Source organism: Mus caroli, unplaced genomic scaffold (genome assembly GCF_978045245.1).
Source record: "Mus caroli unplaced genomic scaffold, Mus_caroli_1 scaffold_10, whole genome shotgun sequence".
Taxonomy (NCBI): domain Eukaryota; kingdom Metazoa; phylum Chordata; class Mammalia; order Rodentia; family Muridae; genus Mus; species Mus caroli.
The window spans coordinates 105,479,542-105,496,416 of record NW_028227265.1 but is presented as its reverse complement, the minus strand read 5'-3'; the positions used below and the strand labels follow the sequence as shown (position 1 = coordinate 105,496,416).

At 41.5% G+C, this 16,875-nt stretch overlaps 1 protein-coding gene across 2 annotated transcripts in view; it reads right to left on the bottom strand.

Moving 5' to 3' along the window:
- The window catches only part of LOC110299940 (disintegrin and metalloproteinase domain-containing protein 18), a 70,461-nt gene that overhangs the window by 29,773 nt on the left and 23,813 nt on the right, over window positions 1-16,875 (bottom strand). For both annotated transcript variants that reach the window (XM_021169912.2, XM_085844324.1), the window contains exons 11-15: window positions 16,526-16,665; window positions 15,027-15,210; window positions 10,646-10,741; window positions 7,058-7,256; window positions 1,071-1,176 (exon numbers count right to left, since the gene is read on the bottom strand). In XM_021169912.2, the coding sequence (XP_021025571.1) occupies window positions 1,071-1,176; window positions 7,058-7,256; window positions 10,646-10,741; window positions 15,027-15,210; window positions 16,526-16,665 (725 nt within the window). The remainder of the gene's footprint in view (window positions 1-1,070; window positions 1,177-7,057; window positions 7,257-10,645; window positions 10,742-15,026; window positions 15,211-16,525; window positions 16,666-16,875) is intronic.

Genomic DNA, 16,875 nt, shown 5'->3' with positions numbered 1-16,875 from the left:
TGTTCACATGTGCATATGTGCTCATGTGTGCACATGTGCTTATGTGTGCACATGTGCTCATATGCTCATGTGTGCATATGTGCTCATATGTATATATATATATATATATATATATATATATATATATATATATGCACATGGAGGGCAGAAGCTGGTGCTGGGTGGCAGTCCTCAGGTGCTGTTCACCCTTACTTTTTGTGACATGGTTCCTCACTGGCCTCAGGCTCACAGACTAAGCCTGGCTAATGGGTTAGTGAGTCCCTGGAATCTGCTTTTCTCTATCTCCCCATCACATCTGGCTTTCTCCCCATGAGTTCTGTGGCTCTAACTCGGAAAAGCACTTTCCTGTCTGAGTTAGAATCCTCCCAGCCCCTCTGTGACTTTTTAAAATATCCAAGTGAATTTCTGGCAGTGCTTGTTACAAGGTAATTACTGCCGTTATTGGACCCAGGAACTGTTGCATGTTATAATAAACCAAGCTACAACAGTCCCAGTTGAGCCACCGAGACACGCTCTGCTGCATTACTTGCCAGCCTTGTGGAAACAACCAACAAGATGAAAATTTCTTTCCTCTCAACAATCTTAATGTTGTAAAAAAAATTTTTTTTTAGATACCTGCTTTAGGATTATTGCTAACTACAGACTTAAAACACAACTCAATTTTAATTCTCAGTTGGGACTAGAACTCCCAATTTTCTGAACTTTGGCAGTCCCCCTTAATAAACACAATCCCATTCCCCATCCGGTCTCATCCTTAGGATGGGAGAGTGCACGTGCACACACTCCTTTGATGAGATTATTTTCCTACCACACAATTGGTTAGTTGTGCCGGGCGGTGGTGGCACACGCCTTTAATCCGAGCACTTGGGAGACAGAGGCAGGCGAATTTCTGAGTTCGAGGCCAGCCTGGTCCACTGAGTGAGTTCCAGGATAGCCAGGGCTATACAGAGAAACCCTGTCTCGAAAAACAAACAAACAAACAAACAAATTGGCTCGTTGTCGTCACTTAGTATATGTCTCTTGTCAAAGTACCATGACTCAGAAAAGCCAACTAGTTTTTATATACGTACTGCTGTCCGCAAGGTACCGAGTACGAGTTTTTAGAATCACAGTTTGCCAGATTTTCACGTGGTGAATTCACTTTTTCAAAACAGGCATAGGAAGCCCCTTGAGAACCTAAAGCAGAAACATGTTCTTAAGTTATTATCTTTAATCCAATTTATATACTCTTCAGTAACGGACTAATAAAACTATCATTTCAAGATGGGCGTGCTTTTTTCACGCTTTGTTTGATTTCCTTGGGCATGCTGCCAATGTCATAACTTAAAACAAAAGGGATTGTGTCCATTGCTACAGGTTACATTGATGTAGTCACTTATTTGTGGTTTTGAAACAAGGTGGATCATATATCTCATACTGGCCTTGGCCTTGAAAATCTCCTGTCTCAGCTTCTTGATGATTGGGCTTTTAGGCATCTCTCTCTCTCTCTTTCTCTCTCTCTCTCTCTCTCTCTCTCTCTCTCTCTCTCTCTCTCTCTCTCTCTCTCTGTGTGTGTGTGTGTGTGTGTGTGTAGGTCAGAAGAATTTCCTAGGCACAATCACATTGCTTAAAAAAATGATTGTATTTTATATGTCTGCATGCCTATAATATTTAATTCTCTAAACTGGTGAATAAGTAAATAACCAACACTAATAAACAGCCAGAATTAAATGAAGTGTTTGCCTCCCATAGCCTAAGACACCTCCATTATGTCTTCCAGACTACAGTTTTCTATTGGAAAACATCCATCATCTTTATTATAAAATAATAAAGAGAAATCAACTTTAGACAACTATTAAAAGGGAGATAAGCAGTATGATAAGGAACATTTAAACAAAATAATGAGATTTTCAAGATTGATTACAGAGGTTTTGTCCAGTAAGGTCCTAGGCGACGCAGGCAACAAGGGGCTTCCATCAACTGGAAGAGGTCCCAAGACACGCCCAGAGGGCAGGGACTTTATGTTTAGATTTCTTACACTATTTCGTCCTTAGATATGGTTAGTTGCCTAAGGTATTTTAAATTTTACTTGTTATATATAGAAAGGATAAGATGATCTTGATTTTGATTTTAATAAAGCAATAGATGAAGATGGTTGTATGTTCTTATATGAATCGTGTTCTGATATGACTCTCTGCCAACCCAGACTTCCTCCCTTACACGGAACTCCAGGAGACTCTAGATAGCTAAAATGTTTCTGGGCAGAAAGAACAACACCAGAGGGATTATTATCCAGATCTTAAGTTCTATTACAGAATTGTAGTAATAAAAGCAATATGGTACAGGAACGAACACAGATATGTAGACCAATGGAACAAAATCAAAGACCCAAACACAGGCATCCGTAACTGCTGCCATCTAATGTTCAACAAGGATGACAAAAACAAACACTTGAGAAAAGACAGCAGCTTCCACAAATGGTGATGGGAGTACTGGGTGAACGCATGCAGAAGAATGAAACTCGGTCTATATGCACCACCCTTACAAAATCTGGCTCCAAATGGATTGAGGATCTACCTGCCTGGGAAACTCAAAACAGTCAAACTGCTAGAAGAAAATACAGGCAGTCCCTACAGGATACAGGTTAGGGAAGGACCTTCTGAGTAGGACCCCATGGGCTCAGAAATTCAAACCCACAATTGACAAGTGGGAGCTCCTGAAGGGATAAAGAAGCAAGTCTATGGAATGGGAGCCTTTGCCACCATACATCCAACAGGATGAATATCCAGAATAAAGATCCCCCAAACAAAGAGTTAAAAGACAAACCTTTCTAACTAAAAAATGAGCTACAGATATGAGCATAAAGTTCTTAATAGAGAAATGAAAAATTGGTAAGAAATATCTTTTCAAAGTGTTCAAAATCCTTAGTGTTGTGTTTTATAAAAAAGAAAAAGAAGCCAGGGATATGTTTGATGGAGGCACATTAGGTATGGTTGGGCAAGGGGAAAAGGGGGTGCCTCTGTGGGCCCATGCTGAGACATCCCTTCTCCCTAAGGTACCAGCCACATGATGGTATATAGAATAGAGTTTATTTAGGGCATGGAGAGGGGAGTAGTAGAGACTGGGAAAGGGGGAGAGAGGAGAGAGAGAGAGAGAGAGAGAGAGAGAGAGAGAGAGAGAGAGAGAGAGAGAGAGAGAGAGAAAGAAGAGGAAGAGACCTGCCATGAAAATGTGGAGAGGGGGGGAGGGAAATGGGGAGAGAAAGGACAGAGGGGTAAAGAAGGAAAGAGTAAGAGAACAAGAGCAAGAGAAGGGGCAGGCAGCCCCTTTTATAGTGAGTCAGGCACACCTGGCTACTGCCACGTAACTGTGGAGCGGAGCCTAGAAGAAATGCTAACACTTAGAAGTTAGGTTTACACAAGTTAAAAATGCTTTGAGATGTTGTGTTACCCAAGTCAGAATGGCCAAGATCAAGAAAGCAACTGAGAATTAATGCTAGTGAGGATAGCGGGAAAAGGGACACTCATTCGCTGTTTGTGGTTTGCAAACTGGTCCAGCCACACTGGAAATCAGTGGGGAGAATTCTCAGAAAGCTAAAAGTAGATCTACTTTGTGATCCAGCCACCCCATTCCTTGGCATACGACCAAAACTTCGCATTCTACTCTGCAGATACTTGCTCAGCCATGGTCTTTGATACTTTAGTCATGTGTGTCATAGTTAGGAAACAGAAACAACCTAGATCTCCTCTAACAGATTAGTGGATAGTGAAAATGTGGCACACATACACAGTATAATTAAATTCATCTATAAAATTGAAATCCATAAAGTTTGCATTAAACAGATGCATCTAGAAAGTATCATGCTGAGTAATGTAACTTAGACCCAGAAAGACAGGTGCTGTGTGTCCTCTCATATTTGTGAATCTTAGCTCTCAATATTTAGATGTCAGTATATGGCTCATTGGTTAAGAGCACTGATTGCTCTTCCAGAGGTCCTGGAAGAGCAATTCCCAGCAACCACATGGTGGCTCACAACCATCTGTAATGGGATCTGATGCCCTCCTCTGGTGTGTCTGAAGATAGCTACAGTGTACTTGCATACATTAAATAAATAAAGATTTAAAAAAAGATACCAGGAAAGCACGCATGGACTATATGTGGGAGATTTCTTTAGATGGGGATACAGTAGGACACGGATGCACATAAGGGGGAAATGGGAAAAAATTAGACAAAGAATTAAACTGGGAAGGGAAAAGGGGAAGGAAGGGCAATAGAGAGAAGCAGACAGAAATGGAAGGAGTGGGGAGAAACAAATAATACTAAGGATGTTTGAAAAGTTCATAGAGAAACATTATTTTAATGTAAATATATATATATATCTCCTGTGGCTAGCCAGCTGCTGTCTAATTGGAATAAGGCATTCTCAATAGAAAAGAGTTCATGCTTGATACTGTAAGCCAGCTAACTACCCAGCTGGTGAGGCCATAGGACCCGAAGGACAACCTACTACTGCCGCTATCCTAAATGTGTGTGTGTGTGTGTGTGTGTGTGTGTATACATGTGTGTGTATACACATTTTAAGTGAGTGTATATACACCCATTACACTCATTGCATATATGTGAAGGCATACCCTTCACAATAGTCACAAATAATATAAAATATCTTGGCGTGACTCTAACTAAGGAAGTGAAAGATCTGTATGATAAGAACTTCAAGTCTCTGAAGAAAGAAATTATAGAAGATCTCAGAAGATGGAAAGATCTCCCATGCTCATGGATTGGCAGGATCAACATTGTAAAAATGGCTATCTTGCCAAAAGCAATCTACAGATTCAATGCAATCCCCATCAAAATTCCAAATCAATTCTTCAACGAATAAGAAAGAGCAATCAGCAGATTCATCTGGAATAACAAAAAACCTAAGATAGCAAAAACTCTTCTCAAGGATAAAAGAACCTCTGGTGGAATCACCATGCCTGACCTAAAGCTTTACTACAGAGCAATTGTGATAAAAACTGCATGGTACTGGTATAGTGACAGACAAGTAGACCAGTGGAATAGAATTGAAGACCCAGAAATGAAGCCACACACCTATGGTCACTTGATCTTCGACAAGGGAGCTAAAACCATCCAGTGGAAGAAAGACAGCATTTTCAACAAATGGTGCTGGCACAACTGGTTGTTATCATGTAGAAGAATGCAAATTGATCCATTCCTATCTCCTTGTACCAAGGTCAAATCTAAGTGGATCAAGGAACTTCACATAAAACCAGAGACACTGAAACTTATAGAGGAGAAAGTGGGGAAAAACCTTGAAGATATGGGCACAGGGGAAAAATTCTTGAATAGAACAGCAATGGCTTGTGCTGTAAGATCGAGAATTGACAAGTGGGACCTCATGAAACTGCAAAGCTTCTGCAAGGTAAAAGACACCATCAATAAGACAAAAAGACCACGAACAGATTGGGAAAGGATCTTTACCTATCCTAAATCAGATAAGGGACTAATATCCAATATATATAAAGAACTCAAGAAGGTGGACTCCAGAAAATCAAATAACCCCATTAAAAAATGGGGCTCAGAACTGAACAAAGAATTCTCACCTGAGGAATACTGAATGGCAGAGAAGCACCTGAAAAAATGTTCAACATCCTTAATCATCAGGGAAATGCAAATCAAAACAACCCTGAGATTCCACCTCACACCAGTCAGAATGGCTAATCAAAAATTCAGGTGACAGCAGATGCTGGCGAGGATGTGGAGAAAGAGGAACACTCCTCCATTGTTGGTGGGATTGCAAGCTTGTACAACCACTCTGGAAATCAGTCTGGCGGTTCCTCAGAAAATTGGACATAGTACTACCGGAGGATCCAGCAATACCTCTCCTGGGCATATATCCAGAAGATGTCCCAACCGGTAAGAAGGACACATGCCCCACTATGTTCATAGCAGCCTTATTTATAATAGCCAGAAGCTGGAAAGAACCCAGATGCCCCTCAACAGAGGAATGGATACAGAAAATATGGTACATTTACACAATGGAGTACTACTCAGCTATTAAAAAGAATGAATTTATGAAATTCCTAGCTAAATGGATGGACCTGGAGGGCATCATCTTGAGTGAGGTAACACAATCACAAAGGAACTCACACAATATGTATTCACTGATAAGTGGATATTAGCCCAAAACTTAGGATACCCAAGATATAAGATACAATTTGCTAAATGCATGAAACTCAAGAAGAATTAAGACCAAAGTGTGGACACTGTGCCCCTTCTTAGAATTGGGAACAAAACACCCATGGAAGGAGTTACAGAGACAAAGTTTGGAGCTGTGATGAAAGGATGGACCATCTAGAGACTGCCATATCCAGGGATCCATCCCATAATCCGCTTCCATACGCTGACACCATTGCATACACTAGCAAGATTTTGCTGAAAAGACCCAGATATAGCTCTCTCTTGTGAAACTATGCCGGGGCCAAACAAACACAGAAGTGGATGCTCACTGTCAGCTATTGGATGGATCACAGGGCTCCCAATGGAGAAGCTAGAGAAAGTACCCAAGGAGCTAAAGGGATCTGCAACCCTATAGTTGGAACAACATGATGAACTAACCAGTACCCCGGAGCTCTTGTCTCTAGCTGCATATGTATCGAAAGATGGCCTAGTCGGCCATCAATGGAAAGAGAGGCCCATTGGACTTGCAAACTTTATATGCCCCAATACAGGGGAATGCCAGGGCCAAAAGAATGGGAATGGGTGGGTAGGGAAGTGGGGGGTGGTATGGGGGACTTTTGGGATAGCATTGGAAATGTAATTGAGGAAAATACATAATAAAAAAAATGAGGTATGAGCAACATTTTTTTTCTTAAACCTTGAGAAAAGGCATGCATGCATAGCAATTTTCTTGGAAAACTTTCTATCTTCCCTATAACTTTTTTCTTTTAATTTCAGTTTAGTTTCACTTCTTAAAAGTGTGGCCCAGACTCTTTCTCACCGAGGCTCTAGGGTAGGTAATATAAACCCTACACAACAATCCAAGAATAACATGAATGTAAAAGAAAGCAAGCAATACCTTTTCCAAATAAACTGACACATTGGTCATTGAGAGCCTGGCATCTTCCATTGTAGCAATATGCAGATCCCAACCTGCACAAATGGCCGTTCAGTGCAAAGGTGTCAGGAACACAGTGGCTAGAGGATCCATCGCAATATTCTGTGAAGTCACACTCTGGGTCAACAGCTTTTCTACAGGGCGTGCCTGCTGCTGACAGCTGGGGACAGGAAAACAGACCAGGGGCTGTGAGTGACTATAGGCATTTGCCAAAGAAAATGGCTAAACATGGCTGGTTGTGGCTACACGAGATTTACCCAAACTAAGAGTTCTAGAAAGGGAGAAGTCAGGTAAAAACACCCGCTGGGATGCATGGAGAAGGGCAACTCTCCCGGATATGCACAGATCCTCGCTTGCAGCCATTACGCCTTATGCTCTACAGCGCGTGCACATTCCAACTTGAGCAGCACAGAACAACTGTTCCTACCTATGATGTTGACAAGACCCCGAATCCAGTTTCAGCCTTGACTCTGACTAGCTTATTTGTGTAAGAGATATATAAAGAATCTCTTTTATACTTGTAAACTAGGAATAGAAATCACATTTTCTTTAGCAGGAAAGTGCCTAGAATAAAGAATGATTAATAATGTGTACACCGGTCCTACCACCAATATTCCTTATTTCCAGAAAACAAGTTTCTTTCTGCATAGTTCTAATACATTTTTGTGACTGGTTGAATAAATTTCTCATCTGCTGCCATCCATAATAAAATTTACAGTGTCCCAATGTTGACTTATCCATATATGTTGAAAACAGAGACACACATACGCATATATATATGTACACACACACACATACACACACACACACACACACACACACACACACATATATATATATATATATATATATATATATATATATATATATATGCACAAGCACACACATGTGCATGTGCAGGAATACACACACATACATACACATACACTATAATCATCTGAAATTGAGTCAACATTTAATAAAGGACAGATAAGTAAAAATAGTGCCTTTTAAGTAATGAAAGAAAAAAATCTTAATTTAGAATTTCATATCCTAAACATATATGTCAGAAAGGAATGAGAGGATCAGCAAGATGCCTCAGAGGACAGGAGGGATGCTGCCACACGTGATGGCAGGAGTTCAATACGTGGAAGCCTCACGGTGGGTGGAGAGAACCTGCTCTTACAAACAGTCCTCCGGCTTTTGTGGCAAAGACATGATAATAATTCACACACACACACACACACACACACACACACACACACACACACACACATGATAAAAACTAATGAGAAAGAAAGCCTTTCTTGGGCAAATAGTAGCTAAAAGAATTCATTCTCAGTAGACCAGAACACAAGAAATAGTAAAAGATGGCTTTCAAGTTCAAGAAACATGATGTGATGGATGGACTGTGGCTCAGCGGTAGAGCACATGCCTAGTGTGTACTGTACACAGGGTGGTGTGTGTCTCAGTGCATGCCTAGAGTGCACACAGGCTAATGTGTAGCTCAGTGCTAGAGTTCAAGCCTCGCGTGCACACAGGGCTGGAGTGTACGTAACTCAGTGACAGCAGTTAGTAAAATGATACTTAAGAAATCTTAATAGAAAAAAAAAAGTAAAACAAAGCTGTAAGCTGTATGGTTTTACTTTTCCTTTAATTTTCCCAACAACCATGAGTACCACATGTGGGAACTTGGATCACCCCATTTACTTTGGGAAATCGTTCTTCTATTTTCCTAAGAAGTTCCATATCCATTTACTGGAGGATTCAGCAGGCCCCACTACAACAACAGCTAGAAGTGGTTGTTAATATTTTTGTGAGAGCAGAATTATAAAAGTAGAAAACAGATTGGTGAGTGTTAGGGACTGTGGATAGATTGTGGTGTGTGGACAGTGGTGTGTGGACTGTGGTGTATAGACTGTGGTGTGTGGACTGTGTGTGGACTGCGGTGTGTGAACTGTGGTGTGTGGACTGTGGTGTATAGACTGTGGTGTGTGGACTGCAGTGTGTGAACTGTGGTGTATGGACTGTGTGTGGACTGTGGTGTGTGGACTGTGGTGTGTGGACTGTGGTGTATAGACTGTGGTGTGTGGACTGTGGTGTGTGGACTGTGTGTGGACTGTGGTGTATAGACTGTGGTGTGTGGACTGTGGTGTGTGGACTGTGGTGTGTGGACTGTGGTATGTGGACTGTGTGTGGACTGTGGTGTGAGGACTGTGGTGTGTGGACTGTGGTGTGTGGACTGTGTGTGGACTGTGGTGTGTGAACTGTAGTGTGTGGACTGTGGTATGTGGACTGTGTGTGGACTGTGGTGTGTGGACTGTGGTGTATAGACTGTGGTGTATGGACTGTGGTGTGTGGACTGTGTGTGGACTGTGGTGTATAGACTGTGGTGTGTGGACTGTGGTGTGTGGACTGTGTGTGGACTGTGGTGTGTGGACTGTGGTGTGTGGACTGTGTGTGGACTGTAGTGTATGGACTGTGGTGTGTGGACTGTGGATGGGCTGAGTATGGACTGTGTGTGAACTGTGGTGTGGACTGTTGTGTGTGAACTGACTACCTAGAAGCAAGAGGCCTTAGGAGGTCATGGAACCACTCACCCTTGAGGAAGTTGCTGGCTGTTGTCCTAACACCTAGAAACTCTCATTATCTGAGTCTCACTGCACTAAATTAGATATTTCTAGAGAATTTGAGCAGATGATGGTGCAAGCCTTGTAACCCCAAAACTCAGGAGGATGAGGCAGGAGGATTTCAGGCTTTAGGTCAGCCTGGGCTACAGTCTAGGAGCCTATCTAAAGACAACCCAAGGCCTGAGAATGGGCAAGGGCCCGGGTTCAATCTTCAGCACCACAGAGGTTGAGAACGGTTGGGGGAAAGGAGTCTGTGCGCTTTTTATGGACTGGTGGTTTGCAGGAACAGGAACCCTGAAGTACTTTGCATTCTGCAGCTTGCCTTCTCTCTCACCCAGCCAGGCCGTGTTAGGGATGCTGTGTTAGGGATGCTGCTGTATCTCTACCTCAGCTTATGCCACAGTTGGTTGTGTTTCTGTATGATAATCAAAGATGCCTGCCACCAGGGCTGGTGAGATGGCTCAGAGGTTAAAGGCGTCGGATGCCAAGCCTGGAACCCGAGTTCCATCCCCAGAACACACATGGTAGAGGTAGAGGACCTGGCCCTACCAGTTATACATACCTCATAACATGCGCATGTACGTGCAAACCATTTTGGCTGCCCACAGCCTGCCTTTTGCTTACCAATCTGCAAGGGCTTTGCATAGCACATGTTGTGTCTGCTATAATTTTCAGTCATCATTTACCCGACTTTATGAGTTATCTGACTTTTGGCACGTTCCATAATGTAGCATATACAATTCATTCTGTCTGGGGCATTTAGATCAGTTGGTTTCCATACCATAGAGTAGGAAACACCGGTCCAGAGACGCCTTTTTAAGTCCATGGTACCTTAGCATGGACTCCCTCCTACTTTCTTTGTGTTATTCCATGTTGACGTGGTCCATCTAGTCTTGTATCACAGGCTGAGGCTTCCCTTTGGTAAGTGCCACCCACTCACCTCACACGTGGGCATGCAGCAAGCTCCAGATCCACACTGTGCTGAGCCTTTTAGCCTGCACGTTTCATGGTCGCAGCACTCTTTAAATTGACATTCCTACAGTTTCAGAAGAAATAGGATTCCGGTCAGGACAGGACTCCCCCTCCCCCAAATACACACACACACACACACACACACACGCAAAAGAACAAACAGCTCCTTCCTTCCTTCCCTTCCTTCTCCCCTTCCTTTCTCAGACAGACTACTGTGTAGCCAAGGTTGCTCTATCATACAGCAGAGGACACCAGTGGCAAGCCTACCTGCCTGCCTCCACCTCCCAAGTGCTGGGATTTTAGGAGAGGGCACCACCACTTCCAGCTTAATAACTCTCTCGCCTTTGTCCCCACTTTAATTCGAATGCTAGGCTCCTAACTACATTCAATGAGGCTTCACCCTCATCTGTTTTTATTATTCCCAGAATCGCCCAAAGCAGATGTAATGGTAAGAACTAAGGGAACAGCACTGGAAATCAGTTGTTGAGACATAACATCAACACTTGGTTGATTGGCTCAGAATCTACGGATATAAACTATGTTTTTGAGGGAACTGTGACTTAACAGGAGAAATGCAAACTTTCTTCAATTCTCTGATTTGTTTGCTGTCCATTTCTACTGCAAATGAAGCTAAACGTTAGGAAATGCAACCAGGACACATCATTTTTTCATGACCCTCTCCCTCCAACAGTATCAGTCATGGCCTCTATTACATAAAACACCTACAATTGTTAAAAAAAAGTAATAACAGAATATAGAGTCTGTATGTAATGACAGTGTTTGGAGGTTTCTAATGTCATAGCTATTTGCATTGACTCTATATGACCCCCATATCTCTTGATTTTTTCCACCAAAAACACTTTGGTCCCTCTCCTGTCTGCTCTGGTAATTTCAGGTCATCCTGTTTGGCCTTTACTGTCTTCTGGATGGTTCTTACAGAACACAAAATAATGGACCAGTATTGGGGGAGGGGGATCTATCAACTTTAGAGTCGTGCTATCTCAGAAGGTCACAGGACATTGCAAATCAGTTGTAGATTTTGTCTATACACTAGGGTTGATCATTAGGGGTATCAGTATGGAATGGGTCTCCCTGTTTTTAATTAGATTGTTGGATTCCAGAAGAGGAATGTAAAATGACAACATTTAACTATATTCATCAAGACAGGCTCGGTTGGTATGGTAGGAAGTAAGGCACAGAACACAGCTAGCAGTCTTGACCTGCAGGCAAGAAACTCACTTAACGGGCAGATGTGGCTCAGACATTTGCTTAGAGTAACCAGGGCAACCATACCCAGGTGTCAGACACTGCAGTCTTTATTGGAGACTGCTGGAAAGAATCGAGAGTCAATCTGATGGTTGGACTGACTGGACATCCAGCCTTTTTTTTTTCCTACCTATCAAGTATAGACCAGTGTTTCCTCCCAGACACTACCTGTTTTTTTTTTTTTTCTTTTTCTTGTAACTGCTCTGTAACTCCTTGACAATCCCACACTGTGTTCTATTCATTCTTTATATCCTTCTGAGTCCCCTTCTATCACATCGATGACTTCTGCTGGATAATTACTCTCTGATGTTAAGGACTCCTGTGATTAGGTTAAGCCTACCCACGTAACCTTATTAGGGATGCTGTGAGGTTTGTAATCTTATTTCTGCCTCTTTCTTTGTCAACTGTTATTGCATGCACATATGTGTGTGTGTATGTTTGTGTGTGAGTATATATAACCTGTTGTGTCTATATATTGTTACTCATATGTATGTCTTCAGGGCTGACCATTTGGCTCTAGACAACAAATTGATGTGCTTTTCCAGGGGAGAGCCTCCTCTCTCCATGGCAGCTCAACTGAGTTGCCCGTAGTTCTTTGTATAGTCGTATGGCCTCATGGGACAATTTGGCATGTTCCTCAGTGTCATCCTTGTTCAGTGCTCACGTGGGCAGTCATGTTGATGATACTTTACAGGTGAGACTTCTAGTGTCACTAGGAGACATGATCTGATCCTCCGGCTCTTGGAATCTTTCTGCTCCTTCTTCTGCAGTGTTTCCTGGGCCTTAGGTACAGGAGTGTTTTGTAGATGCATTGGGACTGGACTCCACAACTCTCCATATTGATTTGTTGTGTTTTTCTATTACCAAGTGTCTATCTACTGTGAATATAAGTATCCTGGATGAGCTAAGACCACACATATCTGTGGGTATAAATAAAAATGTTTATAGGTTGTTTAGGATTATGCTGGTTTAATAGATTAGTGATTGTAGATTCTCCTCCAGATCTCGCTGTGATCTCACTAGCACTGATCAGTTGGCTAGGTTTACTGTTGTTGTGTGGATCTTAAGTCCAATTAGAGAGCCATTGGTTACCACCAGGCCGTGTGTGCCACTACTGCACGCTTAGGGTTATTGTGCCTGGTTGGCCATTGATATGATTTATAGGTATCAAAGCAGGGAAGGCCTGACAGTTGCCTCCCTCCTGTGGAAGCTTGCATGGCACTTAGTGGTACCACAAAAGCTAGTCTTCAGGCAAGCTCCAGCTCAGGGACCCCTGGGTTCTGTTTTTGAAGTGTGTGATATCATCATCAGTAGGGACTTACCTTACCCCTCATGGTAGTAACCAAGGGCAACAGCAACGGGTTGCGTGTTTGCAGAGTCTCTTAAGAAGATGGCCCTTACAAAGACCTCAAAGGGAACCTTCTCATGTCTGCTACTAGGGTTTCTGTTAGGTGGTCTTTGGCTTTTAGAGAGGGCTCTGTCAGCCACAATGAGAAAAGTTGGTTAAAACTATGTTTATTTGTACACAGTTACATGTATTATAGGTTGGGGGTTTATTTCTCTTTCTCCCTTTCTTTTTGTAAATAATTTCTAATTTCCTTGTGTCCTTTCCAGTCATGCATAGTGATTTTTTTCTTCCCTCCTTCCTTCTTCCTTATTTATCTCCCTCCTGGAGCTAAGTATTTTTTTTAATCCATAAGCTGAACACTTGAGAGATGCTCAATAGTTTTCAGAACCACCAAGCCCACTCTGGTAAGTGCTAGAAACACTGCCATGGCTCAGGAGCCACTCACCCACCCACCTAACAATAAGGAGTACAAACATCCTTCTGCAACAGTGAACATGGAAGATGTGCTACAAGAGTAGTGACCATCAGCACAAGCCTGATGGCCTGCGATTGCCAGCCCAGCCGGCACTCAGGAGGCAAGGGGGGACCATGAGGTTAATAAGAGGCTGTACTGTAAAAACCTGCATGCAAAGAAAAGCTTGTTTATAATTCTAGACACTCACATAGTAGCTACAGACTGCACTGCTTCCTTCTCTCATTAAAGGCAGCAAGCAACGGTCTTTTGCCAGGGCACCACATTTAGCAGCAGGAGAATGCAAAAGGACCGCAGTGTTGCATATCAGCAAAGTCAAATAGCCTTTGGAAATCCACGTAATTAGAGACCATACAAGAATGGGAGCACACACACTGAATCGTATTTACAGGTCTATCTTTTCTTTTGTTTAAAGTAGAAGATGATTGAATCTTCAGGGATTTAATGGTTTGTAAAGAAGGAGATCAGCTTTATTTATGGGGGGAAAAGATGCAATTCCTGGCAGGGGAATCATGAAGACACTTTATATTACTTAAATGGAGGAAAGTTGTTTAATATTAAAGGATAGTCACTTTTATAATACACTAAATTTGGGGGTTCTGTTAGAGGGCTGTAGTGTGCACCAGAAATCTGACTGATGGAATTATAATGAAGGACACCACTGAATTTAGAAATAATTTTTAAAGACACCCCCAAACTTGTTTGTTAATGAGATAAGACAGCATACTATAAAATTAAAAAAAAAACATTTGAAATAATGAGATATGGGGGGGAATTGAATCAAATTTAGCATATTTCAGTAAAAAACAGAGGCTTGGACCACTGGAGGAACTTGTAATTGAGTAGTGGCCAAAATGGACTTCATACATTCATGCATTCATTCTATACGTTCAAAATATACTTCGAGCTGGCAGGTGGGGCAACGGCTATGTAACCAGGCCCACAGCCCACACTTGTCTTCTCAACTTAAGAGATGCCTAATATACCCGCCGTCCTGACACTAGGGAGACTGAGGTAGGAGGGGCACAGGTTCATGGTCAACCTAGGCTACACAGAACCCTGACTTACAAAAGAAAATCGCAAAAGAAGAAAATCTCAGAAGAGGTACAGGAAAGCAATTCACTTGTTTTAGCCTCATTCTCACATGTCAATCATATGGTAAAGATGTCATAGCCTGCACCCAGTATGCAGCGTGACAACAGGAAAAATGGGACAATGGGCAGATGGGAACAACTGTGGTCAAGCATGGTGTTCACTACTCACCGTCTCATTACCACAGTCACATTCCTCACCAGCTTCCATGATTCCATTGCCACACACGGCTTGCTTTGGTTGCAATACGTGCACATTTGACGGGTCACCAAAACACTGCGTGTCAAATTTTGACACATAGTGCATGTAGTCATGCAAGCTACAGTTGCTAAAAGTCTTCCTCCCACTGGAACTCCTACAGTGAAAAGATATTCTCTGATAAACCAGCCTACTAAAACACCATATCCTGACTGTGCTCTACTGGTAAATCATGTGACCCTCAGGACATGTGACCTACAAGATGGTTCAAAAAAAATGTATACTTCAGTGGAGGTTCGATGTAAAACTGGAGTTGTACATTGCTTCTTTTTAATATAGTCCACAATACTACGTTTTTTGCAAACTGCTATAATTGTACTCTACAATTGGGTTAGACCTCTGATCAAGACCTAATGATAGTCAGGAGTTCTGACTATACAGTACAGACTCCACTCTCTGCAGTTCACTGTGTCTTGTATCTAGTGTACTCTTTCTCCTCTTCATCTCTGTCCATCTGAAGATAGTACACAGTGCCTCTCATTTGTAATCTCTCTCCTTGGACTGCAAATTCTGACTCTCAGGGCTCAAAATACTGTCCACATATCATGTCTACGTTATCATTTCACATAAAACTCATAAAATTTCTTCAAAACTATTTTTTAAAAATTGGTTCAGATTAAATTAAATGTACATTTACAAGAAATGTGATAATTTATAAGTCATCTAATTTGATAATTAACATATGTTTGTTTCTAGAATTGTTCACTCTAAATTTTTTAAACATATTTATTCATTGTTCTTACTGTGGATTGTCTCTGTTGAGTTTTCTAAATAAGGAATCAGAATGCTTGCAAATTAATATTATTTTTCCCCTTCAAATCTGCCCCCAATTTTTATTACACCAAAATAGGAACCAAAGCTGCCAGAACTATTTCGGATTATTAAGTGTGTCTTTAGGCAACAAAGTAGCAACAGTATCATGTGCTTAGATAAGACTTTACAGTTTTCTTCAACATCAAGCTATCTTCCTCTAGTTCCCTGCAATAAGAATATCTTAATAATACTGTGTAGCACTTTCCAGACTCATACATCACATGAAATATTTTATATGATATCTTATTAAACATAACATAATTGTCCAACTTATAATATGGAAATTAATAAAAAGTCCAATATTTATCATATCATGAAGTCAATCTTGGAAGAATGTATGCACAATTAGTCATGATTAGGGGCTGGAGTGATGGCTTAGCAGTTACAAGCTGAGTTTTATACCCAGCATTCCACAGATGTTCACAAACATCTGTAATCTCAGTTCTAAGGGATCTTGGATCTGGTGCCCTCTTCTGTCCTTAGTGGGCACCAAGCAGGCACATGGCATAAAGAAACATATGCAGGCAAAATATATGTAAGATAAAATTAATAAACCAAATACAGAATTTAAAAATAAAATTCATCATAGGAATTCTTACAGTGCTCCCTGTTGCATTATGCATGGAGCGCTGGGACAGGAACAATTACTAATGTCGTCGTCGTATGTTAATCCTATGTGAAGGCCAATCAGTTGAGTGATAACCACTGAGAATCCCTCCAAACCTATGTCTTCTGGATACTAAAATAGAGGCAATTGAAGAAAGAAATTATTATGTAAGAATACAACAAAGGCAAAAGATGAACATCTTTGCTATAACAAACTTTTATACTCTACGTCTTTTTATGTTAAGCATATTTTGTTTATCATAATTTGCTTTGCTAGGCATGTTTATGCTAATTGGCTACTTTAATTTAGTGCAAGTTTTTATTTATGCATTCATTAAAATCA